This window comes from Tiliqua scincoides, chromosome 6 (assembly GCF_035046505.1).
Source record: "Tiliqua scincoides isolate rTilSci1 chromosome 6, rTilSci1.hap2, whole genome shotgun sequence".
NCBI classification, from domain to species: domain Eukaryota; kingdom Metazoa; phylum Chordata; class Lepidosauria; order Squamata; family Scincidae; genus Tiliqua; species Tiliqua scincoides.
The window spans coordinates 87,665,642-87,691,781 of NC_089826.1; the positions used below are offsets into that span (position 1 = coordinate 87,665,642).

A 26,140-nucleotide genomic window follows, 5' to 3' on the forward strand; every position below is an offset into this window, starting at 1 on the left:
CATGTTCAACCCTAAAAATAGTATTTCTAAGAATTCAAGTCATAATTTAAAGTATCTTCTGCCCAATAGATAAAAATGGAAGGAAGTTCCATTTAAGCCAGTCTGATTACACTGAATGCAATTGTGTGATATAATCTGCTTTCTAAATGCTTTCGGTATCACTAAACAAGATAGCCATTGCATTAGGCAAGAGTGGCAGCCATGCCATTAAACAGGCAGTTCCTGAAGCCTCCAAGTTCAGACTTCTAAGACTTCTGTCAGGACCCACGTAAGTTTGCCAGACTTTTAAAAAAGGAGATCTAGAAAGAAATATTTATTTATAAATAATAATAACCAGAAATAGACCCTCAAACGTTTCTCTCTCTCTATTTACACATGCCTGCACACTGCAGGAGATGAGCTCTTTGCAGAGTATTTAGGAGCGACAGTATTTGATTTTTTTAACAGCCTCAGGGCTTGAGGCAATTACAGTAGTTATCTGATCTTTCCATCACCCTTTAGCAACCCACCCAAAACCAGGTCGCGACCCACCAGTGAGTCCCAACCCACAGCTCTAGCAGCAGGAGTGCTGGGTGACAAATATCCCACTGAGTGGCAGGAAGGTGTTCGGGGGGGAGGAAGTGTGGAGAGGGCTAAAATGGGTAAGGGAGGGTGGATTGGAAGATGGTTTAGGCCTGGGAGGCAGCAGGCCAGGTGGCAGAGGTTGCCGCTGAATCCTGCCCACCCTCGCAAGCCTCGGAACCCGACAAAGGCCTCATTAGTTCTCCGCCAGCTAAATAGCTGGCACTACTCTGAGTAGACCAAACGGGGCTGCCAGGGCTCTACAAAGGGTAAGAGAACTGATGTTTCCATTCCCCACGGAGACCTCCAGCTGCTGCTCTGGCCCTGCAGGATACAGCACGGCCCTTTTGGCACCACTGTACCTCACAGCACGGGCAGACCATAGGATTGGGCCCACCTACCACCCACCATGTGGATTGGGCCCAAGCTATTAAGCTTACTGTTCAGCGCACATGATCAGCATGCTTTGCCAGAGATTCAGCAGCTGACAATAACCCTCAGGCACTTGGAGAAAGAATTACTCACTCCGAAAGAGAATGCGGAGCGATGTGCCAGGATAGTCACCCTTCTGAGGAATTCCCTGGTTTGTGCAGGTTTTAAGTTCTACAGCAACCTTTAATTTTGCATTAAACCAACACTATCTTCTTTTGGGGCAGGATTTGGCCAGTGATGAGCCTGACCTCTGAATCAGTCCCCCAATTTTTTGCTAGCATGGGGACAACTCTCCATTCTGGATTTCTGAAAGAAATATTTTAATAATTGATCAGCTGAGAAACGTATCATATGTGATCATGCACATTTCCTTAAAGGTTGCATTAAGATATTAAGGTATTCAGTACTACATGAGACCAATTGTTAAGGTAATGTCAGAGTTACTAGGGCAACACGTTCCAATTTCTCAACACCTCCTTTTGCCAGTATCATCAAGGTTCTTGTTTCAGCAGAACTTTCCCTTCATATCCCATTCCCACTTTAGGTTTACAGTTTGCCTGGTTTACAGCTAGCGACTCGGATCCCACAGCACTCTAGGGCAGGGGTGTCCAAAGTTTTTGACTGGAGGGCCACATCATCTCTCTGACACTGTGTCGGGGGCCGGGGGGGGGAAGAATTAATTTACATTTAAAATTTGAATAAATTTGCATAGGTTTACATAAATGAATATATTAAAGATGAACTTATATGAATGAATGAAGGTCTTGCAATAGCTCAAGGCCTATAAAAGGTCTTGCACGAAGCAAGGCTGGCCTTTCCTGAGAGGTGAAACAGTCCTGAGAGCAAACACGCTGAGAGCAGTTGTGTCGGGCCAGTGTGGGCTCCAACAAATCTCTGGAGGGCCAGAGGCTCCTTGGAGACTGGGGGCTCCCTGAGGGCCGCACTGAGAAGCCTCGAGGGCCACATGTGGCCCCAGGGCCGGGGTTTGGGCACCCCTGGGGGAACCAACAAACAATATGTATTAGTGGTGGTTGGCAACCTTCAGTCTGGAAAGACTATGATATAAGCCTACAGCACCCGGTATTCCCAGGCGGTCTCCCATCCAAGTACTAACCAGGCCTGACCCTGCTTAGCTTCCAAGATCAGACGAGATTGGGCATGTGCAGGGTAACAGTTGCTGTCATTGCTGCACAGGCTACTTATTTTATTTATAAACCACCACCAGCCCTTCCCCCCAATATACACACTGAAAAGCAGTGTTTCTCAGGCACAAATCCAGTCCACAAGTGACCAGTGGCATAGCTAGATGGGGTGCAAAGTACTGAGTTTTGTGTGGAGCCTCACTGCAGTGTACAAGCGGCCCCTTCCCCTCAGTGCCATTCCAGGCACTAGAGCAAAATGGAGGAATTGCTCTAGCATGCGGAAAGGCTCCGAAGGAGAGGGGGCTGGGCCGCCTACATGCTGTGGTGAGGCTCCCCAAAAAACTTTGCACCCCTCTAGCTACGCCACTGCATATGACTCATTTATGAAACGATTATTGTAACTCCAACTATTGCAGTCTGGAGAAGGGGAAAATGCACCCCTTTAAAATCAGTCGAAAAAACTGCAGTCCTTTAACAATAGCCTCCTTAATGAGAGGGGGCAGCTGGCTGACAATCCATCAATCCTTCTATCTCCAGGCAACCCCTCCCTTCCCCCTGAGCAGAGAAAGGTGATCACTTTGCATTGGTGAAGGGAGGGGCTGAGTGAAGCAGATCACTGATTGATGGACTGTCTTCTGAATGACTCTTATCTTACATCACAAAGGCCAGCAAGGCTGTTTTTAAAGAACCTGAGCAAAGAAACTTTGTTTTTTAAATTGATTTGCTATAGTGCATTTTTTTTGCCATCCATGTGAGTGCTTGGAACAGAAACCATGCAAATAATGAGGCTCAACCTGTACTTTGTTTTCAAAACACCCCACACACACTCCCCCCAAATCAAGGGAACAGAAAATACAAGTAGTGTACAGTAAAAAAAAAAAGTATGCATCAATATTAAAGCATAATATTAAACTTAAAGTTCACTTATATTTGTTCAAAGGAATGCAAAACATTCATTGAATAAGAACATAAGAAGAGCCCTGCTGGATCAGGCCAAGGGCCAAACTAGTCCAGCTTCCTGTATCTCACAATGGCCCACCAAATGCCCCAGGGAGCACACAAGACAACAGACACAATCTGTGTCCTGGTGCCCTCCCCTGCATCTAGCAATCAGAGACAACTTGCCTCTAAAACCAAGAGCTTGCACATACCTACTATGACTTGTAACCCGTAACGAACTTTTCCTCCAGAAATGTGTCCAATCCCCTCTTTAAAGGCATCTAGGAAGAGCCCCAAACGCCATAGCCTTTCTGCATAAGGAAGGTGCCCCAGCCCAGTAATCATTTTGGTTGCTCTCTATTGCACCTTTTCCGTCTCCACTATCTTGGTTTCTGTTGAAATCTTGGTTTCTGAATCTTGGTTTCTTGGATCTTAGTTATTCTGAATCTTGGTTGGTTTCTTAGTTGGCTAAGAATCTTGGTTTCTGTTATAGGAGTACTTAATAAATAGCCACCAATACTCTGTGAACCTGTTCAACTGGAGCCAAACTAGATATGCAGGGCAACCACATGTAAAGTTAAACAAAAATTTGTTGCAGACACATGTAAAACAGTGATGGGGGCCCACTTTAAATCAATGCAGCACCAGGTCACTAGACTAGAGGCCCCGAGACATTGCCCCTCCCAAGCCTACTGACAACAGATGATGCAGTGGCCAACTACTTGGCCCACTCTTTCCTTTGGCAAATTGGGGCGGGGTGGGGGGCGGGTTCGGCCAGCTGGCCCCTGGATTGTGCAAAGTCTGGTCAACTTCTGACACCACCTTGTTTTATTAAAGAGGAGTATATGAGTAGGAGAGCAAACCACCCACCCACTTTGCAACTTTTAGCAATTTTTCCCTCTTTAACTTACTTCTAATAATAAATATTTTTATTAGAGAATATTTTTTAAAGCTACAGAATACAGCAGACGACCAGGTTCCAATCCCCAATCCTGAGAGCTCCTTTTTGTTTAAAGCAGTGGTTCCCAGACTGTGTGCCGTGGCGCCCCGGGGTGCCATAGTGAACACACAGGGGCACCACGGGCTGTCTCTTCTTCTCTCCCAGGTGCAGCCATCTTGGCCAAGCTGAAACTATGTAATCATTGGGGAGTGCTGGCAGCCATCTCATCCTTCCACAGTGCTAGCATGACAGGGTGCCATGAAAGAAGGGTACTGTGTCCACAGTGAGTTTTGGAACTGCTAGTTCCAACTACTGTTCCAATACACCCCCCTCCCACTGCAACCATGTATGTGATCAGGACAGACCCATATTTAACATGCACAGTTGTTCTGTACATGTAGTTGGACCCACTACTTTCCTTCCTAAAAAGTGTTTATATTAATACCTACTCTCAAAACCTTCACAGCCAAGGACTACTTTCTACAACTTTGTTCATTTAAGCACAGCAGTTTGATATGCTGTACTTGCAACTGACATTTTATGATGACAATTACCATTTCCCATAAAACATGGTTTAATTTTTTAGGGCCAAGTCACAGTGGAAGAAACATGCTGGTGACCATGACACTTTCACTGTCTAAAATCCCCAAATGAGGTTCAGGTTTTCCCTTTCAAAAATCAATGTGCATTTGGAGCAACATTTAATCAGATGTGTAAAAGTTGAATTGTCAACTCTCCGTCTCATGTGAATATCCTTAGGAAATGCCTTTGTATAAATGCAGAAAGGAAGGTCAATCTGTTTGCTCTCATCACCCATATTTCATATTTCAAATGCCTTTTTAGCAGAACAGCTAAGTCCTACCTCCAAATAGGCTTAGCCCTGACTATTCACATATTTAAATCTACAGAAATGAAATCTGTTTAAGCTTTAGACATGATTATACACTATAAGTATAGTCCTTGAAACAAGGTCCTGTCCTTTTAACTCAGGAAACTTGTTCCCCACCAACATTTTTTATATATTTTTTATTATGCTAAGAGTGCTTTTGGGTGAAGTGAGAGAGAACAACAGAAAACATATAAGTAGGAATATGTATTACTGAAATATTAGTATATCATAGTATGTATGTATAGCTCACAATCAAACAGCCAATCTGTCGAGGTGGCAGTATCGCCTGGGAAATTAATCATTTTCTTACAATACAATCTTATACATCTTTACACAGAAGTAAGTCCAGCTGTGTGTGTGTTTTTCTCCTTAAATTTTGGTTTTCAAACATATATAACACACACAAACAAAAAAACAAACTTAGAAGAAAAGAAGAAGAATGAAAAATTTGACAAAATGGTAATGTTCTTAGGAAGTATGTATAGGATTACAGCCTTAGGGACCAATCCTATCCAATTTCCATTGCTGGAGCAGCTGTGCACTGCATCCTGTGGTGGGGACACAGTCTCGGAGGACTCCTCAAGGTATGGGAACATTTGTTGTTCCCTTACCATGGGGTTGCATTGCTGTTGCACTGGTGCTGGAAAGTTGGATAGGATTGGCCCCTTAGACTGGACTTGGGGTTAGCTGTTACTTAAAAAAAAAAAAGGCAAGGAAAACAATCAAGGAATTTGGCATAAAGTCAGAAATATTTTACTTGTTCTCTCTGTTCTGGATTGACATTGTGATTAAACTAAATGTTGAAACTAGACTTTAAATTAAAACTTGACAACATGTTCGGACTGCTTATTTTAATTATCACAAGTTGAGTCTTGTTATTTCCAAGGGTTCCATCTCCAGAACTCACATGGATGGCAAAAATCACATTAAAGCAAATCCATTTAATAAACAATGTCCCTTAGTTAGGCGATTTAAAAACAGCCTTGCTTTCCTTTGTGATGTAAGACAGTGTCATAAGGCAGATAATCCACCAATCAGTCTCTCTCCAGGGGCTTAGAAAGGCTTTACTCTGAGCCAGCGACCCCTCCCTTATTTATTTATTTATTAGATTTGTATTCCGCCTTTCTCCCCAAAGGGCACCCAAGGCGACTAACAATGAAGTTAAAATACAAACAAACAAGGATACAAACAAACATTAAAAATACAAAACACTTAAAAACAATTAAAACAAGATAAAATATATAGCAGCAGATTAAAAGCACACAGTAAAAGACATAATTTATACATTTATAAAAACAGCCCTTAAAGAGCCTCGAAGGCTTTCCTGAACAAAAGAGCACAGAGCCCTTCACCCAGAGCGCAGCACTGGGAAAGAATGCAAAGTGATTTTCTTTCACTTGCTCAGGGGGAAGGGAGGGGTCGCTTGCCTTGGAGTGAAGCTGTTCTAAGTGCCTGGAGAGAGAATGATTGATAGATTGTCAGCCTGTTGCCCTCTCTTGCATTAACGAGGTTATTGTTAAACAATTTTATTCCTTTAATTTAAAGGGCCCTTCTCACTGCATTGTGATAAAACCTTAGGAGAAAAATCCGTGGATAATTAGGTTATACCTGTATGGGGGAAAACATTTAAATCATTCCTGTGCTTTTCATTAAATGTCATTAAGATGTCTCCTTTCCTTATGATTTAGTTAAAAGAAAGGACCACTTGCAGGATTATAGCATCCCATGTTAATGGACATGAGTACAGGTGCACATCACTTAGCAATGTTCCTCTTATACAATTGCAATCAGCATCATGACTCACCCCATCCACCAGTGTGCTGCTGGTGCCACAATGCCTCAGTAGGAGGTCCCAGAAACCTGTTCTGTGTTGTGCCAGGCTATGACCCCACTCTAATGCCTCCATGGGTATCAGAATGGCCTGCAGAAGCCTCTGGAAGCTACTTCTGGTTTTCAAAAGCTGCATTTGGTTTGTGCCTCCTTTGGGCCACAATGGGAATGTGTACTTCAAGAGTCAGGGCAGACCTCAGCAAGGACTGGGTTCTTGGTCTGACCTGGCCAACTTTTGAAGCAGGTCCTGGGCACAGCGAGGAAGGGAAACAGATAGAGGGTCCCGTGCACTTTTGTGCAAAACACACAGGGACATAGAGCCCAATTTGCTGAAGTGTCCAAGGGAACAGCATAATCAAAGTGAACTGCTTCATTGAAAGCAAATTGAATACACCTTACGGGCCTTTTCTAAACGCAATACTTGATTTCTCAAGATACCACATTTCCGAAGAAAACCATCCATCATGCAAATGCTAGGCCCTGAATTGTAACATACAAGAGTCTTCAACACCTCTCTTATGAGGAAAGGCTACAGCATTTGGGGCTCTTCAGTCTAGTTAGAAAAAAGGTTTAGAAATTATGCAGGGGATGGACAGAGTGGATAGGGAGATGCTCTTTACACTCTCACATAACAACAGAACCAGGGGGCATCTGCTAAAATTGAGTGTTGGGAGAGTTAGAATAGACAAAAGAAAATATTTCTTTACTCAGTGTGTGGTCGGTCTGTGGAACTCCTTGCCACAGGATGTGGTGATGGCATCTGGCCTGAACGCCTTTAAAAAAGGATTGGACAAGTTTCTGGAGGAAAAATCCATTAGGGGGTACAAGCCATGATGTGTATGCGCAACCTCCTGATTTTAGAAATGGGTTATGTCAGAATGCCAGATGCAAGGGAGGGCACCAGGATGAGGTCTCTTGTTATCTGGTGTGCTCCCTGGGGCATTTGGTGGGCCGCTGTGAGATAAAGGAAGCTGGACTAGATGGGCCTATGGCCTGATCCAGTGGGGCTGTTCTTATGTTCAGGTGCCTGAGGGGAAACATGATTGAAACATACAAAATTATGCAGGAGATGGATAGAGTTGATAGATTTTTTCCCCTCTCACACAACACCAGAACCAGGGGACATCCGTTAAAATCGAATGTTGGGAGAGTTAAGACAGACAAAAGAAGATATTTCTTTACCCAGTGTGTAGTCTGTGGAACTCCTTGCCACAGGATGTAGTGTTGGCACCTGACCTAGTCACTTTTAAAAGGGGATTGGACAGATTTCTAAAAGAAAAGTCTGTCATAGATTACAAGCAGTGATGGGTATGTGCCACCTCCAGGTGTTAGAAGTAGGCTGTCTCTGAGTGCCAGATGCACGTGAGTGGCAACAACGCCCTTGAGCATTTGTGGTGGGTACAACATCAGGCCAGGGAGACCTAGCCCAGGCCATGTGCTTCTCATCTGAATTGTGAGCTCCCTGTCAGAGGTATATGTATCAGTGGGGGTGCTGTGACTGGCTGCAGAACAAGCCTGAATCCTGTGTACTTTATCCTGGAGGAGACGAGGAGGGCAGTGTAATTTGGTCCTCCATTGAGTTCAATGGGAGAGTTCTAACGCCACTTCTGTTGCTCGTATAATGGGAACAACAAAGGAAAGGAACATTACATGCAAAAAAGGGAGTACTTTGCACAAACAGGTTGGTCTCACCACACACATAAAAAGAGCACAAACAGGGAGCACAAAACAGGGAGTACAGTCGCCACACACAAGAGCTCCAGTACAGCTCCCCACAGTTGAGAAGGTCAGCAGCTTAAGCATAAGAACAGCCCCACTGGATCAGGCCATAGGCCCATCTAGTCCAGCTTCCTGTATCTCACAGCGGCCCACCAAATGCCCCAGGGAGCACACCAGATAACAAGAGACCTCATCCTGGTGCCCTCCCTTGCATCTGGCATTCTGACATAGCCCATTTCTAGAATCAGGAGGTTGCGCATACACATCATGGCTTGTACCCCATAATGGATTTTTCCTCCAGAAACTTGTCCAATCCCCTTTTAAAGGCGTCTAGGCTAGACGCCAGCACCACATCCTGTGGCAAGGAGTTCCACAGATCGACCACACGCTGAGTAAAGAAATATTTTCTTTTGTCTGTCCTAACCCGCCCAACACTCAATTTTAGTGGATGTCCCCTGGTTCTGGTGTTATGTGAGAACGTAAAGAGCATCTCCCTATCCACTCTGTCCATCCCCTGCATAATTTTGTATGTCTCAATCATGTCCCCCCTCAGGCGTCTCTTTTCTAGGCTGAAGAGGCCCAAACGCCGTAGCCTTTCCTCATAAGGAAGGTGCCCCAGCCCCGTAATAATCTTGGTCGCTCTCTTTTGCACCTTTTCCATTTCCACTATGTCTTCTCAGTCGCCTCAGTCAATTCACCAACAGGGGCACTGGAGGAGCACTAAGACGGCAACTTAATCTCGCCCTCAGTCACTTCCCCACAGAGACCTGCTGAGCAGTGGTGTAGCTACAGGGCAGTGCAATAAGTACAGTAGGTGCCATAATGCGCCATGTAAGCAGCCGTTCCTATGCACTGTCAGAGCCATTCCAGACTGTTTGGTTCAAAAAGCACCTGCACATTGCCATTGCTGCCTAGAATGGCTCTGATGGTGGGTGGGAGGGGCTGCTTATAAGGTGCACTGGGGCGCCTGCAGTACTAACCGCACTGCCCACCTGTAGCTACCCCAGTGGCATAGCTAATGATCACGTAGTCCGGTGCCAACCTCAAAATGTTGCCCCGGAAGTGATGTCACAACCAGAAGTGACATCACACGCAGACTTTTTAAAGGTGGAAATTGGGAGGAACCCACCTCCGCCCCCCAGCAGCTCACCACCCACTTGCTCTGCTGCCTCCCCCCAGTCAGTGGAATAGCTAAGGCATCTATCTGCAACCTGGGGTCAAAGAACATTTTGTAGCCCACCTGCATGACAAAATCAAATTCAATCAAGTAAATAAATAAATAAAAAAGTTATTAGTTCCATGCTGTATCATAGTAACATCTCACTGGCACTCAGAACAAACAGTGTCATAGGCCAGTTCGGAGATAAGCAAATCTACTTTTTGTTCCACAAGTCAGTTTGTTTTCATTTTCTGGTTAATTGGCCATAACTTTTGAGAGATATTCCAGTGCCGTTTCTTTCATTGCACTCTGCATTAAACTACCTTTCCAATTATATATAACATGATGGTATTATTCATTCATATCAAGATTTTCACAATTTTCATAACAGGCAGTTAGGTGACACATGAAGGTACACACAGCGTGAGGATAAAGCCACAGTGAACCCCACACCTGATGCTCTGCTGTCTGTCATACAAAAGTCCAAGTCACAGGAGGTCACATGTGGTGAAAAGGCTGGCAATCTCCCTTTCAGAATCCCCTTGGTCACCATCGCTTTCCACCAGCCACGGAATCCCCAAGTGCCTCAGTACAAAAAGGGAGAGAGGGTTTCAGTCATCGTAGCCCTTTCCAGCAACCTTGGTTCTCTCCTCCTCAGGGGCATCCCACCACTGGCCATTTCACATCCAGGGCACCTTTCCCTCACTGTCCATCAGAGGCGTTACTAGAGTAGAGCCTGAAGGGCACCTGCCCAGGCACCACACCAAGGGCGAACAATTATTTTTCTCTACCAGCACCTTCTACTCTGTGACTTCCAGGTTCTACAGAGAAGGAGGCGGCACTGGCAGCGGCCACTTCACAATCTAGCTGCTGTCCCCATTCCTTCTCCTCTGGAGGCTCCCAGTTGAATGGGGCACGCCTTCAAGGAGGACGCCTATATGAGAGGGAACGGGGTGGGCTGCAGCCAGACCACTAAGTGGGCGCATCCAGTGCCACCTTCTTCTCCAGGCAAACCAGGAAGTGACATCATGATGTCACAAGACAACGTGACATCATTGCCGCAAGTGCTGGGGCCATTAGTTATTCCTCTGTTTGTCCATGAAGAGCCTGGCATCCTGTGCACAATCCTGAGTGCAAGCCTCAGGCCACCCTCTCCATTCTAGTGTACGTAGCTGGGCTTGTGGGCCGACAGCTAGAGAAAGGTCACCTTGCTACACCTCCTGCCTCCAGGAACCTTTCTGAGGCTCAGGGGAGCCCTAATATGCAATGTAGTGAAACGAAGAAAACACTTGTTCATATTTACCTACATTTAACATCAGCATCCAGTCAAGGCACTTGTGTTAATAAGAAAATGTAGGCAACACCCAGTATCTGTGAGGATCCGTTCCTGCTAGTACTACAGATACCTGAAACTGTGGATAGCAAACCCTACTCAAATCCCCCCATTGCACTCATGACTCACCTCTCTTCATATGTAAACACTTTGCAAAAGCGAGATTTTTCTTCCTTTCCCTTTGGAACAGAAGCAGACAGTGAGCACTTACCTGCTAGAGGACTTCCTGTTAGCATTCTCCTGTAGCGTTTCTCTAGCAGCAACAGTCTAGGTTCTCACTGCTTGCTTCCAAAGAGAAAGGAATTAAAGTATCAATTTGGGGGGAAATTGAGAACTGCGGATAAGTGAAACCGCAGGCGTGGGATCCGTGGATACCAGGGCATGCCTGTATTTACTTATTAACACAGCTACCTTGCCTAGATGTTGATGCAGAAATGTACAGTAAATATTTAAAAAAAGGTACATTCTCAGTTTCACTACATTGCACACTAGGGTGGAACCATTAACTAAAAAAACATAGAGCTGCCTTGCATGGAACCAAACCATTAGCCCAAGACTGTATACTCCAATTGTCAGCAAGCCTCCAAGTTCTGCAGTGCAGAGGTCTTTCCAAATCCTGTTAACTGAAGATGGGTCTGAACCACTTTAGTGATCCTCAATTCCTACTATTACCCTGCGCAGCAGATCATCTTGGAAGCTAAGCAGGGTCAGGTCTGGTTAGTACTTGGATGGGAGACCGCCTGGGAATCCTGGGTGCTGTAGGCTTATACCATAGTCTTTCGAGACTGAAGGTTGCCAACCAATTCCTACTAATATGTTTAAGTGGAAAGGTAACTGTTCCAGTGCATGGGTATGTAATGCCAAAACAGGGAGAACTGCAACTCCTACAAAATTATGTATTAAGAATATTTATATACTGCTTTTCAACAGGGGTAGTTCACAAAGCAGCTTACATAGTGAAATAGGTCAATAAATCTTTCCCTGTCCCCCAAGGACTCACACAGAAGAGACACCAGAAACAGCCACTGGAAAAGGTGTCATGCTGGGGTGAAGAGGGACAGTTGCTCTTCCCCGCTAAATAGAAGAGGAGCACCATTTAAAAAGGTGCCTCTTTGCCCAGTTAGTAGGAGTTGCTTTTGAAGAGTTAAAAGCAAACAAAGCCTTTAGCACAATACAAAACATCCCATCTTTGATATAGCAAGATGCTAGCAAGTATAAAGAAAAGGGGTTATTGCAATGCAGGTACTCAGGTGGACCTGTAACAATACTTAGCATTTAGCAGTAACTCTACTACTTCTGGAGTAGAAAAACTTTATGCACATTCTCTGACTATTCCTTAAAATAGTCCTATTCAGTCAGTATTATCACTGAAATAGAGATGGGGGTGTGGTGGGTGGCACGTTTGAGACTGAAAGAATGATGGCCTTCCTAACTTAATACATTCGTATCTGATTTGGCCTAGAGTCATTCTAGGTCACAGTCATGCTGGTAGCCACTACATTTTACTAGCTCTCACCAGATTAAAGAAATCTCTAGCAATACCTCGCACTTTTGTCTGGGTAGAGACAAGAGCATGAATGAAAGTCAAAAATGGATGAATGTCAAAGCAGAGCCTTACTTAGCTTGCACATTTATTTCAGCCAATGAAAAGCATAAATTAACTAAAAAAAACTCGTGCAAATGCATATGAAACCCAAACAAACAGAAATTTAAAAAAATAACATAAGAATGTCAGTGAATGTCATGGAAGGTTGAATGAAATAAGATAAAAGAGAAAAGCATAGGGACATAATTCAAAATGCAGTTATCATTGAAAGCGGTTGAAAGCGCAAAGCAATGAAAGTCAAGTGGATGAAAGTCAATTTATGCCTGTACTGAGTTCTAGAGCAGTTACCAACATTATGCCTAAAGCCAAATTTAAAGGGATTTTGAGGAATCATCCTCAGAGTAAACATTTTAGGGAACTCCAAAGTTTAGACTAGATTTTCAAACATGTAGGGCAATGGGGTCATACATCCATGGTGTGTTCTAGTGTAGTCGTCTTAATCAAGTCATGTTCATAAGCAAACAATTTGCAAGTCAAGGTCAGTCACTAACCAACCTGGCAACAGCTCAATCCTATGCAGGACTACTTAGAAGTAAGCCCCACTGTGCTCAACAGGGCCTATGTCCAGGGAAGTGTGCACAGGATTGTAGCCTCAGTAAAGATTTAAAATAAGGCTAAAGATAATCATCAAATGCCAAAAATCTTATGAAAAGGTGGGTACTTACACTGTAAAATGGTAAATGAAACACTTCCATCCACTAGGCCGTTCCAGAAAATTGTACACATCTCCTTGCATACTAGTTTTGGTTAAGTATGGCCCGTAAAAGCATTTAGGAGCATAGGCGCGCCGTACCTCGTTCCCTGCCAAAGAGTCGCTGATTATCTGGAAAGTGGAATCCAGTGCATTTTCCTCTTCAGAATTTGGGGAAATCCTTGATCCATTAGTCACCAAAGAATCAGGATCCAGTGCTACCGAAGAGTACTGCATACTGCTCAAGTTTGTCCGCACTTCCAACAAGGTCTCTGACTTCCTGTGTCCATTTGAGTTCCCCACCTGGGGTTCGGAACACTGACCTCTGCTGCAGAGGTTATACATAGGATGGCCACCCGTTTCGCCATTACTGTAAGACATCCTGCCACAAAGCAGGGGTATTGCTCACCTTGATCAATATTTTAAATCATAAAAGGTATTGTGTATCCTTCCTGCCTGTTGAGCTCTCCAGCCACAAGGTAGAAAATGGAGCATTATCATGGAACTCCTCTACAACACCTGTCACCTGCCACCTGGATCCTGAAATTAAATCACATGAACATATTTAGGTAATGGAAATCTCTAGTAATCGACAACAGGAGGGAAAAGGAGACAAAGGCTTTGAAGGGGGCGAACAATTAAAGTTGAATAACTACTAACTGTGCAATAAAGCAAAGCCAAGGACATGAATTGAATACATTAGCCCATAAAGAGGACCTCTCATACCTCACACTTAAGGTTTTAAAACATATACCCAGTGAGCTATTATCTCTGACAACCACATTATTTCTTTAACATTTCTATCTGTGCTTCACACATTACATTACTTAGGTGTGCATCTAAACATTGTACATCTATAAATATATTGGAATGGGGTAAACGCATATCAGAGAACTGATATCAGCTACTGCTCGTTGATGACAGTACAATGTGTGGTTGACCTGGGTTTGCTGCCAAGTAATGTGTGAAATGGCTCTGAGGTTAAAGAGCACGTCAAACCAGGTGGCTTTTAACTTCATGTTATGAGCTCGATAGCCCTCCAGCAGCCATTCAGATTCACCATTTATAGTCGCAAAAACAAGCTGGCAAGTCCGAGAGAAGGCAGAAAAGAAACAAAATGCTTTGAGTCTGATTGCCATCCCTTAATTATCACAAGGTTATACTCTGAAGTGGAAATAATTGTATACAGTAGTTTTGGCATTTTGTAATTTTTCCTTTCTAGAAATTATGTGAGTTGGTGATTTTCCTTTACTCAATTATACATGTTTTTAAAACCTCAGTGGTTAAGCTTCTAATGCATTGCAATCTCTAATTATGACATTTAATCGGTAAAATTTTACTATCAGCCCCAGTGAAATTAGGAAGGCTCCACATATCTAATACAAACAGGGACTTTTAATCTTGAACAATTCAATGAAAGATTAGGTACATGTTAAATATTAATACATTCACTGCCTCTGCATTCGGTCTGTATTATTTTTTTTAAAACTTTGAGAAATAACTTTTATTGCTTAACCCATTTCTGCCGAGCCCACAGGTGTACACATTTGGTCCCTGTTGCGTAAATGCAACGCTGGGTAGAAATGACTTAAGAAAATTACAGATTCAGGTCAAGTTATGCTTTAGATTTATTACCAAAAGACTCAAACATTTCACATCAAAACAGAAGGAAACATTTATCAGTGCTGAAATTGCCATCCAATTAGTTTTATCACAGTTGGTTTTGAGAGCCCTCCAAATATATACCATATGATTTCTTTTAGCATGACAGGATAATTTTAAGACTGGATTTCATACTTAAATCTCTTGTCAATACATGCCTATCCCCAAAATCTTTATCAATGAGAATAAATTGCTACTTTGAGCAGCTCTACACTATAATATCCTATTACTACTAACTTCTAGTATATTACCCAAGTCCCAGCTGTATTGCGTATGCATCAACTGCTTACTGATAAACCATGGCATTTAACTGTTATGCCCACAAGTTTAAGAATTCATCTTGAATTCATTCTCATTATAAGGCAGCAAACGGCAGCAAAGACTTGCTCAAATGCTTAAGAATATCCAAACTGGCCAGAACACCCAGGGAACTATCTGACAAAAAGCACTGGATCTTTGCACAGAAAAGCAACGGCTAATACACCCTGATTTAATGCACACACAGAAGACAAAGCCTCAAACCATCTGGAAAGCAGCACATACCCTCTCCTGTTGCATGTTGCTTTTTGCCTGGTCTTCGCTGTTTCCTCTGCTCCATATGGCAGTATCAAAGGATAGGTGTAGCAAGAGAGTTGTCAGGCCCTGCCTCCTGGCCCACCAAGTCCCACCCATAACCATCCAGAAGACTTCCCCTGCATCTCTCCAGTTAGTTTTCTTTTGGCAGAAAAGCTGCAGGGCATCATTTTGATGTTGCTGGTCATTTTGTTGTCTGGCAAACCTGGCTTTCACCTTTCTCTGCTGCTTTTAATAATTGCTTCTGCTAGGTGCATTTTCCCACCTCTTCCTCCTTCCCCTCTCCTTGGACCTCAAATTCAGAACAAATGGATTAAACACGACTCTTTTTTCTTCTACATTCAGACTTTGCACAGGGAAAAGCCAGTTTACCTCATCTAAATAAATCTTGACCAGGACAACATTCAAAAACCCATGAAGATTTACTGAGACACAGGGCGGACAGTTTCAACAAGCTTTGTGCCTTAAGTGCATCAACTGGACATCAAAACAGCTGCTACCCTGGAGGTTTCTTTTTGAGGGAAAAGCATCCAGAATATTCAAGGGTATGATAATTCCTCAGCACCATTTGTGCTACCAGCTGTCATTGCCTGCTAGCAAGGGTAAGTAAAAAATCCTTTTTTTAAAATTTCTCAATTAAAGAAAACAAATTTATAGGACAACCAAGTACTCTTCTCTCGAGCTTCCTCAATTTCCTTGCTGCCCCCAAAATATGAACAGTCCTGTGTTTTTAGAAAATACGCTCTTCTTTCCTGTAGGAGAGGTTTTACCCAGGGCTTACCCAGCAATGGTGCCACAGGTTGCCAAGCCTTGCCAACATACAAATTTATACTGATTTAGGCATCAAGTGATGCCTGTTGTATTATTTATTTATTTCTATAACCCTTCAGTATCAGGATAAACTCAGGATGGCAACAAGGATAAAAGAAATCAAAAGCAGCAAAGATCACAGAAATTATTTAAAAGTACTGTAGCAGTCCCATAGAACCAAGAGTAAATAGTAAAACACATCCAGTATAATTAAATTATTATCAAAGCTCAAGTAAAAGTGGGTACCAAAGGGGTTAGGTTTATCTCTCTTGGGAGGCCATTCCACAATCTGTGTGCCACCACCAATAAGGCCCTGTTCCTCTTACTTACCTGCCACACATTTAGCAGTGGGTGTGAACAAACAAGTATATCAGATATACAGCAAATTTCCCAGAAGGGTTGTATGAGAAAGAGCAATTCCCACGATACTCTGGTTCCACTGGTTGCCAGTTTGTTTCCAGATTTGGTTCAAGGCTCTGGCTTTAAAGGTCAAAGCCACTACGGGCGCAGTCCTCACCCCTTATGTCAGTGCTTTCCAGCACTGCCATAAGGGTAATGCAGCTCGGAGAGAAGGGAACAAACATTCCCTTCCTTTGAGGAGGCCTCTGTGAGTGACACCCAACTGTGGGATGCATCACACGTCCCATTGGCCCCGCTATGCCAGTGCTGGAAAGCACTGACATCAGGGGTTAGGATTGCGCCCTACCTTGAACTGAGTCTGGAACCAAATGGGCAACCAGTGAAAAGGACAAAAGACTGGAATAATATGACTTTCCTACCCACAAAAGTTTTTTTCAAATTTAAAATTTTGCTGTTGTTCAGCTACAAAGTGTTCTCGCTTTAATTAGATAATGAGTATTTCAATATTTGCTCCACTGCAATGCTGTCACTAAGTGCAGAAGATCTATAAAAGGCATGAATGGTAGACACTCACTTATATGACAGAAAATAAAGGAGTGCACCTGTCATTTCTGGCCCTATTGTCCAGCTTTTGCCTCTCCCCCAATAATGCTCTCTGGAAAACATGGATGTCCTGGAAAATCTTTAGCTGACTTATATCAACTGGGATCTGATTTAACACATTCGTTTTAACTTCTTTTTAGATCAAGGGTCTCCAAATCTCAGCCCGGGGGCCAGATGTGGCCCATGACAAGCCTCTATCTGGCCCGCAGCAAGCCTCTGGTCCTCAATTGAATGTGACCAAAGCTGTGTTCCAGTTGCGTCTGGAGGGTGTTCCGAGGGCCAGGGTCGCCATGCACCTCACCTCAGAATGCCTTCTAAAGGTCTAAAAACAACGCTTCCTGGTTTTCCTGAAAAACTAGAAGTGATGTTTTTGGGCTGTCTGAAGGCCTTAGGCTTTCTGATGTATTTATTTAAATTTTATATTTAAAATTTATTTTTCTGGCCCTCGACACCATGCCAGATATTTGATGTGGCCATCTGGCCTAAAAGTTTAGAGACCCCTGTTTTAGATTGAAAAAAAGTATGCCACATTAATTTGATAAGCTGTATAGATGTTCTTCAAGGTCTTCCCAATAGCCAGAGGTAATTAAAAATTTGATTGCTTTTTTAAAAATTAGCACATGTGACTTAAATAGAATAATAAAGCCAAGCTTTATTTGGAAGGTTTTTATGAGAAAACTTTTATTTTAATATTTTAAGAGAGGGCAACTCAATCGCCTATTTTGTGGTTGAAAAGCAGTATAATAATAATAATAATAATAATAATAATAATAATAATAATAATAATAATGGCATACACTTCCTCATACTGAGCAAATTTTAAGGAAAAAATGAAAGGGGAAAGGGAAATCAATGCACTGATATTTTTATTGGTTCTTCTTTTATTGGTTTTTTATTTTTTATTTATTTATTGGTTTATTATTTTTATTGGTTCTTAAGTTTTTCTTCTATTCATAGTTTTTCTTCTATTCATAGACTGCCAGGAGATGTGCTAACGACTACTGGCTCCAGCTCTGTTCCGAGATACAGATAGCAGCTGACACGGGCAACATCAAGGGGATGTATGATGGTATCAAGCAGGCCCTAGGTCCAACACAGAAGAAAATTGCCCCTCTGAAGTCTGCCACAGGCGAGGTCATCCAGGATCGGGCGCAGCAGATGGAACGCTGGGTGCAGCACTACTCTGAGCTATATTCCAGAGAAAATGTAGTCACCGAAGAAGCACTGAACAACATTGAGTGCCTGCCTGTGCTGGAAGAGCTTGACAGTGAACCAACCCTAGAAGAACTTCACGTGGCCCTGGACTCCCTTGCCTTTGGCAAGGCACCTGGAAAAGACAGCATCCCTGCTGAAGTCCTAAAATGCTGCAAAGAGATCATCGTCACTGAGCTGCATGAAACCCTCTGTCTGTGCTGGAGAGAAGGTGGAGTACCTCAAGACATGAGGGATGCAAACATCATCACGCTGTACAAGAACAAAGGTGACAGGGGTGACTGCAACAACTACCGCGGCATCTCTCTCCTTAGCGTTGTAGGAAAGCTGTTTGCCCGAGTTGTACTAAAGAGGCTCCAGGTACTTGCAGAGAGCGTCTATCCAGAATCGCAGTGTGGATTCTGAGCCAACAGGTCCACCACTGATATGGTATTCTCCCTTAGACAACTGCAGGAGAAATGCAGGGAACAACGACAGCCACTCTTTATAGCCTTCATAGATCTCACAAAGGCTTTCGACCTGGTCAGCAGAGACGGCCTCTTCAAGATTCTCCCCAAGATTGGATGTCCACCCAGGCTCCTCAGCATCATCAGATCTTTCCACAAGGACATGAAGGGCACTGTTGTCTTCGATGGCTCCACATCAGACCCTTTTGACATCCGAAGCGGAGTGAAGCAGGGCTGTGTTCTTGCACCAACCTTGTTTGGGATTTTCTTCGCTGTCCTGCTGAAGCAGGCCTTTGGAACTGCAACAGAAGGCATCTATCTCCGGACCAGATCAGACGGAAAGCTCTTCAACCTCTCCAGACTGAGAGCAAAATCCAAAGTCCAGCTGAAATGTCTGCGTGACTTCCTCTTTGCCGACGATGCAGCTGTCACTACCCACTCTGCCAAAGATCTCCAGCAGCTCATGGATCGTTTTAGCAAGGCCTGCCAAGATTTTGGACTGACAATCAGCCTGCAGAAAACACAGGTCATGGTTCAGGATGTGGACTCACCTCCCTGCATTACAATCTCTGAGCATGAACTGGAGGTTGTCCATGACTTTGTGTACCTTGGCTCAACGATCTCCGACACTCATTCTCTCGATACCGAGCTAAACAAGCGCATCGGTAAAGCAGCTACCACGTTTTCCAGACTCACAAAGAGAGTCTGGTCCAACAAGAAGCTGACGGAACATACCAAGATCCAGGTCTACAGAGCTTGCGTCCTGAGTACACTTCTGTACTGCAGCGAGTCATGGACTCTTCGCTCACAACAGGAGAGGAAACTGAACGCTTTCCACATGCGCTGCCTCCGACGCATCCTCGGCATCACCTGGCAGGACAAAGTTCCAAACAACACAGTCCTGGAACGTGCTGGAATCCCTAGCATGTATGCACTGCTGAAACAGAGACGCCTGCGTTGGCTTGGTCATGTCGTGAGAATGGATGATGGCCGGATCCCAAAGGATCTCCTCTATGGAGAACTCGTGCAAGGAAAGCGCCCTACAGGCAGACCACAGCTGCGATACAAGGACATCTGCAAGAGGGATCTGAAGGCCTTAGGGATGGACCTCAACAAGTGGGAAACCCTGGCCTCTGAGCGGCCCGCTTGGAGGCAGGCTGTGCAGCATGGCCTTTCCCAGTTTGAAGAGACACTTTGCCAACAGTCTGAGGCTAAGAGGCAAAGAAGGAAGGCCCATAGTCAGGGAGACAGACCAGGGACAGACTGCACTTGCTCCCGGTGTGGAAGGGATTGTCACTCCCGGATTGGCCTTTTCAGCCACACTAGACGCTGTGCCAGAACCACCATTCAGAGCGCGATACCATAGTCTTTCGAGAGTGAAGGTTGCCAATACAGATTTCAATATTTTCACCTTCATGGGTTCATTTACCATGGATACTTTAGTTGCATATTTATTTATTTTATTTAAACAGGTATTTATATACCACCTTTCTTTGGTCGTCAGAATTCTCCTCAGACTTTAATCCAAGGCGGTTTACATAGGCAGGCAGTTCTAAACCCCCGTAGGGATTTTTACAATTGAATAGTTCTAGTCTTTCATAGAACTCCTCCTTCCAGCTAGATTCCTTCCCGGTCTGGCCTCTCTCTGGCCCTTGCCTTGCTCACACCATTACAAAGGTAACTCATAAATGGAAAAAGGTAAAAGAGATCTTTAAAAAATGCAGAACTGTTCCTCCTAAGATCCTGGGCAGTTCCATAAAGGTGTGCCTTTATGTTGCTTGTTCAGTGCACCTCTTTCCTTTGGCAGAACAAAATGGTGACATCAAGTCCTCTCTGTCCACCTGCCTGAGACTTCAACAGCTGTGATTGTTTCTATATCTGCCCCCACCCCATTCCAGCCAGTACAAATCCATCTCAAGTGACTGCTGTTCCATGGACCCCTGTCTCCAGGCAGAGTGTTTGGGGTAAGAAGCCCTTCTATCCATCTCCTGGAACTGTCCTTGGCATTTAGTACTGAACAGCGTTGGAGCTTCTTGTAAACTTCTATGATTTCAATATGCCATGAGACATTGTGATGAAATTGAAAAATGACCAAATTGCTCTTGAAAATCCAAGATTATCCATCATATATACTGTGCAATACTCTATCAGTATTTCTCAATCTGTGAGTCAGGACCCACTAGGTGGATCGCAAACCAATTTCAGGTGGGTCCCCATTTGTTTCAATATTTTATTTTTAGTATATTAGACGATGCTACCCCGGTAGGTGACTGCATATGGGGAAGTGTTACAGACCTGTACTTTTAACAAGCTACTATGTATATCCTTTTAACAATGATAGTCAATGGGACTTACTCCTGGATAAGTGTGGGTAGGATTGCAGCCTAGGATTGGCAAAAATTTTCCTGCTTGATGATGTAACTTCCAGTGATGTCATCACTTCTGGTGGGTCCTGACAGATTCTCATTCTAAAAAGTGGGTCCCAGTGCTAAATGTGTGAGAACCACTGCTCTATTTCATTATTAATATATATTATCCAGATGCATATATTAATGTTATAGCTACCCAATCACTTCTGAGTGAGATGATCACTTTTGCAAGAGAAGGCAATTCATATCTTTATTTAAAACTTCTATTTTGGGCACCTACTATCTTATTAATATATTTGACTTGATTGGAATGGAGGCAACAAATCTTTCCAAGTAGGACATAACACTCTGCCTATTAGAGAACAACAAATGAATTTTTTTCCTGGGGAAAACAAACAATGGATAGTGCAACACATGGTGGATAATATCCTCCACTTCCTCTTGGCCGTAAATATGCAAGTATAAATTTATAGGTGTTTAATAGTACAATCCATTGCCGAAATTGTGCCATTGCTGCTGCATCAGTGTAAGGTCTGTTGCAGCTATTTTCAACTGGTGTGCTGGTGGCACACTGGTGTGCTTGGAAGAGGTTTCCAGGTATGCTGCAGGAGTTTGGAGCACAGCAGTCAAAAATTGCTGAAAAACTCTCCTGTTCTGCAATTCTGTTTCTAGGGCAACTGTCTGTCAGCAAGCCGGCAGAGGAGAGGGAGACATTGCAGCAAGTGCCCTCTTCTCCGGAGAGAACCTGGAAGTGACATCACGTGCCATCATGATGGGTGCTGGGGAAGTGTGTTATGCCTCTGCAGTGAAAGTGCTGCAGACCTTTAACCTTGGTGGTACAGAGGCCCCGCTTCCCTTCCCTGCAGAATTCTACCACATGCACAAGATACAACATGCCAGATGCAAGGACCTCACAGCACCTTCAACTGTGTTAACCATTGTGGTGCAGTGGCCCTGCAGGGTTCCATCTTGCCCGCCCCCAAGTTTTTTAATACAGGGAGGGGCCCAATATTTGTGGATCCCGTATCCACGGATTCACTTATCCGCAGATCAGCTCTGGGGACCCCAACAGCGCGTGCACCCCGCATACCCCTTCTAGAGGAAAGGGGAGCTCCACTCCCTGGAAGACTTCCCTGGGTCTCCCAATGCCTTATTAGGCATTAAAAACACTTCTATGTGAAACCTGAAGTCATGTTTTTTAACCTTCAGAGCTCAGTCTGAGCTTGACAGAGGCTGGGGGCACACGGCCTCTGCTGAGCTCAGAAGCCCCTTGGGAGGCGAGGGGACCAGAGCTCCCCTTGCCTCCGGAGAGGGGTGACCCTTCAGGACTGCGGGGATGGGTGTTTGACCATATTTGCGGTTTCAGCTATCTGTGGGGGCAGGTTTCCAGATCAAAACCCCCCAGTTAAGAGGACATGCCTGTATTTGCAGACATCTCTCCTTTAATTTTTAAAATGATTTCTAGCCTAACAAAAACCTCATCTCAAATTTCTACTTCTCTAATGAATTCTTAATATTAATAAATTTAAATATATAAATATAAATAGATTTCTCTTAATGGGATATATGATATATGCCCATCAACTGTGATAAAAGGGTATTTCCTCCCCTCCCCCAATGGAGCACATGGTGTATCAAGACTATATAGAGCTATGTGTATTCTGCAGTAAAGAAAAAATTACATGTTTGCTCCAAATTTGAACTCTATAAATTACGTAAATTGAAAAATCTGTACCGTCCTTTAATTTTGCACAATGTATTCTAGTTTTGCTAACTATGGAGAGAAGGAAAGAGCTACGGAGTCCTGAAGTCCCATAGCCTACCAACACAAATTTTTTGGCAGCCTGCCCTTTGGAGATCCAGTTATTATTACCCACGAACATTCAAACAAACCTTCATAAACTTAGGGCCCAATCTTACTATGTTTTGGTGGCACTGTGGTGTCAAAATGGCCGCTGCTGTATGCTGCAGGACCACAGAAGCACCCAGACATCTCCTTGGGGTAAGGGAACTGATGTTCCTTACCCCGTGTAGAGTGCTGGCGACTTCAATGGGTCTACTTGGAGCAGAACGAGCTATTCTGCTGGCGGAGAACCAAAGAGACCCATGTCAAGCTCCAAGGATCAGGATGGGGATAGGATTCTGGGTTTGAACCACCATCTCTGGTGCTGCCCCAGTGTAGGATCGGGCTGCCCAGGACTAGGACTTGATTATAGCCCTTCAATTCTGGCTGAAGTTCTTAGGAAACTGAATTCACATGCTGAACTCTCAAAGCATTGCCCTGGATATCTAGTCTACTTTCAAAGCTTTCTGAAGAATTTCCAAATCTCAGGAACTCAGGCTCTGCCCAGTTGAATCACCCTTGTGGTCACCAGGGCTGTACTTTATACTTGATCATAAGTTAATCCTGTGAGTATTTTTGTTTTGTTGCATTCTTTGCTATGACCATTACCTGCCTATACTCCAAACGGGACAGGTTGGTAATTTAAAACTAAGCCTACGAGTAAAGTTATTTTTATCAATGTAATAAATTACTAAATCCATATTTCATCATTCCATCAATATAAATGACTGGAAAGAATGAATAAGTTGCTGTATTGAAGTCACTGTACACTTGTAATACTCCACGTTCCCCATTGAGCTAAATAAAAGAAGGCAAGAATTACTGCTTGCAATATTAGGCCTGTTCTTATTGAAAGGGTATCAGATGGCAGCAGAAAGCTTTCAAATAATGAGACAATATAAATTCTTGTACACTGAGCTTCAGCTGTTACTTGATGCCTCGCTCCAATTATATTAAGTGTCCCAGCATTGTTTTAATGGGTTTGTTTCAATCATTAGCAATGCACTGCAAAAGCATCCCTACCCCCTCCACTGAAAACCAAGGGGTCACAAAACAGTATTAAGAGTTATGCCGTTATAAGCATAATCGACGGGACTGATCAAAGTGAAATGATGGCTTCAGCAGACATATTGTGAAAGACCGTTCTACTATTCAAAAGGGTTGAAAGGAAAAAAGCTATAACTGATTTATGGGTCAATTTAAGGATCAAACTCTGTATGTTCACCTCACATTGCAATTTGATTTGTCACCCATTTAAAAGAATCTTAAAATCTAGTCAAATTAATTAAAATTCCCACAGTATACCTGTAGATCACTCACAACATACAGCAGCACACTGGTTAAAAACCTTTGCTATACACAATGCCTTTCCCTCACTACTGTCATAAGAACATAAGAATAGCCCCACTGGATCAGGCCATAGGCTGATAGAGGTCTTAACATAGGCTGGAGGATGTCTTAACAACAGAGGTTAACTCTTTCTCCTGTGCAATTTTCCTGATTTAAAATGCACTCACCCATCTCATGCTGCTATTTACCTCATGGGGAAGTCTGTGCAATTATTCACGTGTTCCTTGTAAACATAAGAACAGCCCCACTGGATCAGGCCATAGGCCCATCTAGTCCAGCTTCCTGTATCTCACAGCGGCCCACCAAATGCCCCAGGGAGCACGCCAGATAACAAGAGACCTCATCCTGGTGCCCTCCCTTGCATCTGGCATTCTGACATAGCCCATTTCCAAAATGAGGAGGCTGCACATACACATCATGGCTTGTACCCCATAATGGATTTTTCCTCCAGAAACTTGTCCAATCCCCTTTTAAAGGCATCCAGGCCTGATGCCATCACCACATACTGTGGCAAGGAGTTCCACAGACCAACCACACGCTGAGTAAAGAAATATTTTCTTTTGTCTGTTCTAACTCTCCCAACACTCAATTTTAGTGGATGTCCCCTGGTTCTGATGTTATGTGAGAGTGTAAAGAGCATCTCCCTATCCACTCTGTCCATCCCCTGCATAATTTTGTATGTCTCAATCATGTCCCCCCTCAGGCATCTCTTTTCTAGTTTGAAGAGGCCCAAACGCCGTAGCTTTTCCTCATAAGGAAGGTGCCCCAGCCCTGTAATCATCTTAGTCGCTCTCTTTTGCACCTTTTCCATTTCCACTATGTCTTTTTTTGAGATGTGGCAACACAACACTCCAGGTGTGGCCTTACCATAGATTTGTACAACAGCATTATAATATTAGCCGTTTTGTTCTCAATACTTTTTCTAATGATCCCAAGCATAGAATTGGTCTTCTTTACTGCTGCCGCACATTGGGTTGACACTTTCATCGACCTGTCCACCACCACCCCAAGATCTCTCTCCTGATCTGTCACAGACAGCGCAGAACCCATCAGCCTATATGTGAAGTTTTGATTTTTTGCCCCAAAGTGCGTGACTTTACACTTACTGACATTGAAGCGCATCTGCCATTTTGCTGCCCATTCTGCCAGTCTGGAGAGATCCTTCTGGAGCTCCTCACAATCACTTCCCAAACACTCAGAGTGAAGGAACAAGATTATTAAGATTATTTCTAGGATAGATAGCAGAGCTTGCAGGTGGGCCTAACACCAGCCCCTTTCTTCTCCAAAACTGAAGCACTGCTCACAATTCCTTTTGGGGACTTTAGAGAATGCAGTCTTATAATAGGACACGGTACTCCCCTTCCATCCCTGTACCTGACTGCAGCCACTCCCCCTCATTATTGGCTTTCAGAGCACTCACCTGGAAACCTTCCACCCTGGCTTCTGCAGCTAAAACAGTCACTTCGGTTGCTTCTGCACCTGCCTTCTTCTCTAACTACCATAATTCATGCACTTTCTATGGAGAATTCAGAAAACATTGTCAAATTATTGCATTCTTGTGTTTTCTGTGCATCATCCCATGATTTCTCAGATCTGATTCAGAGGAGAGGGGAAGGATAAAATGCAATTGCAGCATCAGTCTTACTTTATTTCAGTGTATAAAAAGAACAA

The 26,140-nt window shown here is 43.7% G+C and overlaps 1 protein-coding gene, 1 long non-coding RNA gene and 1 pseudogene across 3 annotated transcripts in view; 1 reads left to right on the forward strand and 2 right to left on the reverse strand.

Annotated features, from left to right (window-relative positions):
* Positions 1-15,494, reverse strand: part of LOC136655753 (potassium voltage-gated channel subfamily KQT member 1-like) — a 288,896-nt gene extending 273,402 nt beyond the window's left edge. For both annotated transcript variants that reach the window (XM_066632372.1, XM_066632373.1), the window contains exons 1-2: positions 15,447-15,494; positions 13,216-13,781 (exon numbers count right to left, since the gene is read on the reverse strand). In XM_066632372.1, coding sequence (XP_066488469.1) covers positions 13,216-13,622 — 407 coding nt within the window. In that variant the 5' untranslated portion in view covers positions 13,623-13,781; positions 15,447-15,494. The remainder of the gene's footprint in view (positions 1-13,215; positions 13,782-15,446) is intronic.
* Positions 194-23,927, forward strand: LOC136655754 (uncharacterized). The gene is made up of 4 exons (XR_010794667.1): positions 194-268; positions 15,822-16,078; positions 20,715-20,871; positions 21,949-23,927. It is a non-coding gene; the product is annotated as an uncharacterized lncRNA (long non-coding RNA).
* On the reverse strand, positions 2,059-2,175 carry LOC136656276 (5S ribosomal RNA; annotated as a pseudogene).
* Positions 23,928-26,140: the final 2,213 nt, after the last annotated feature.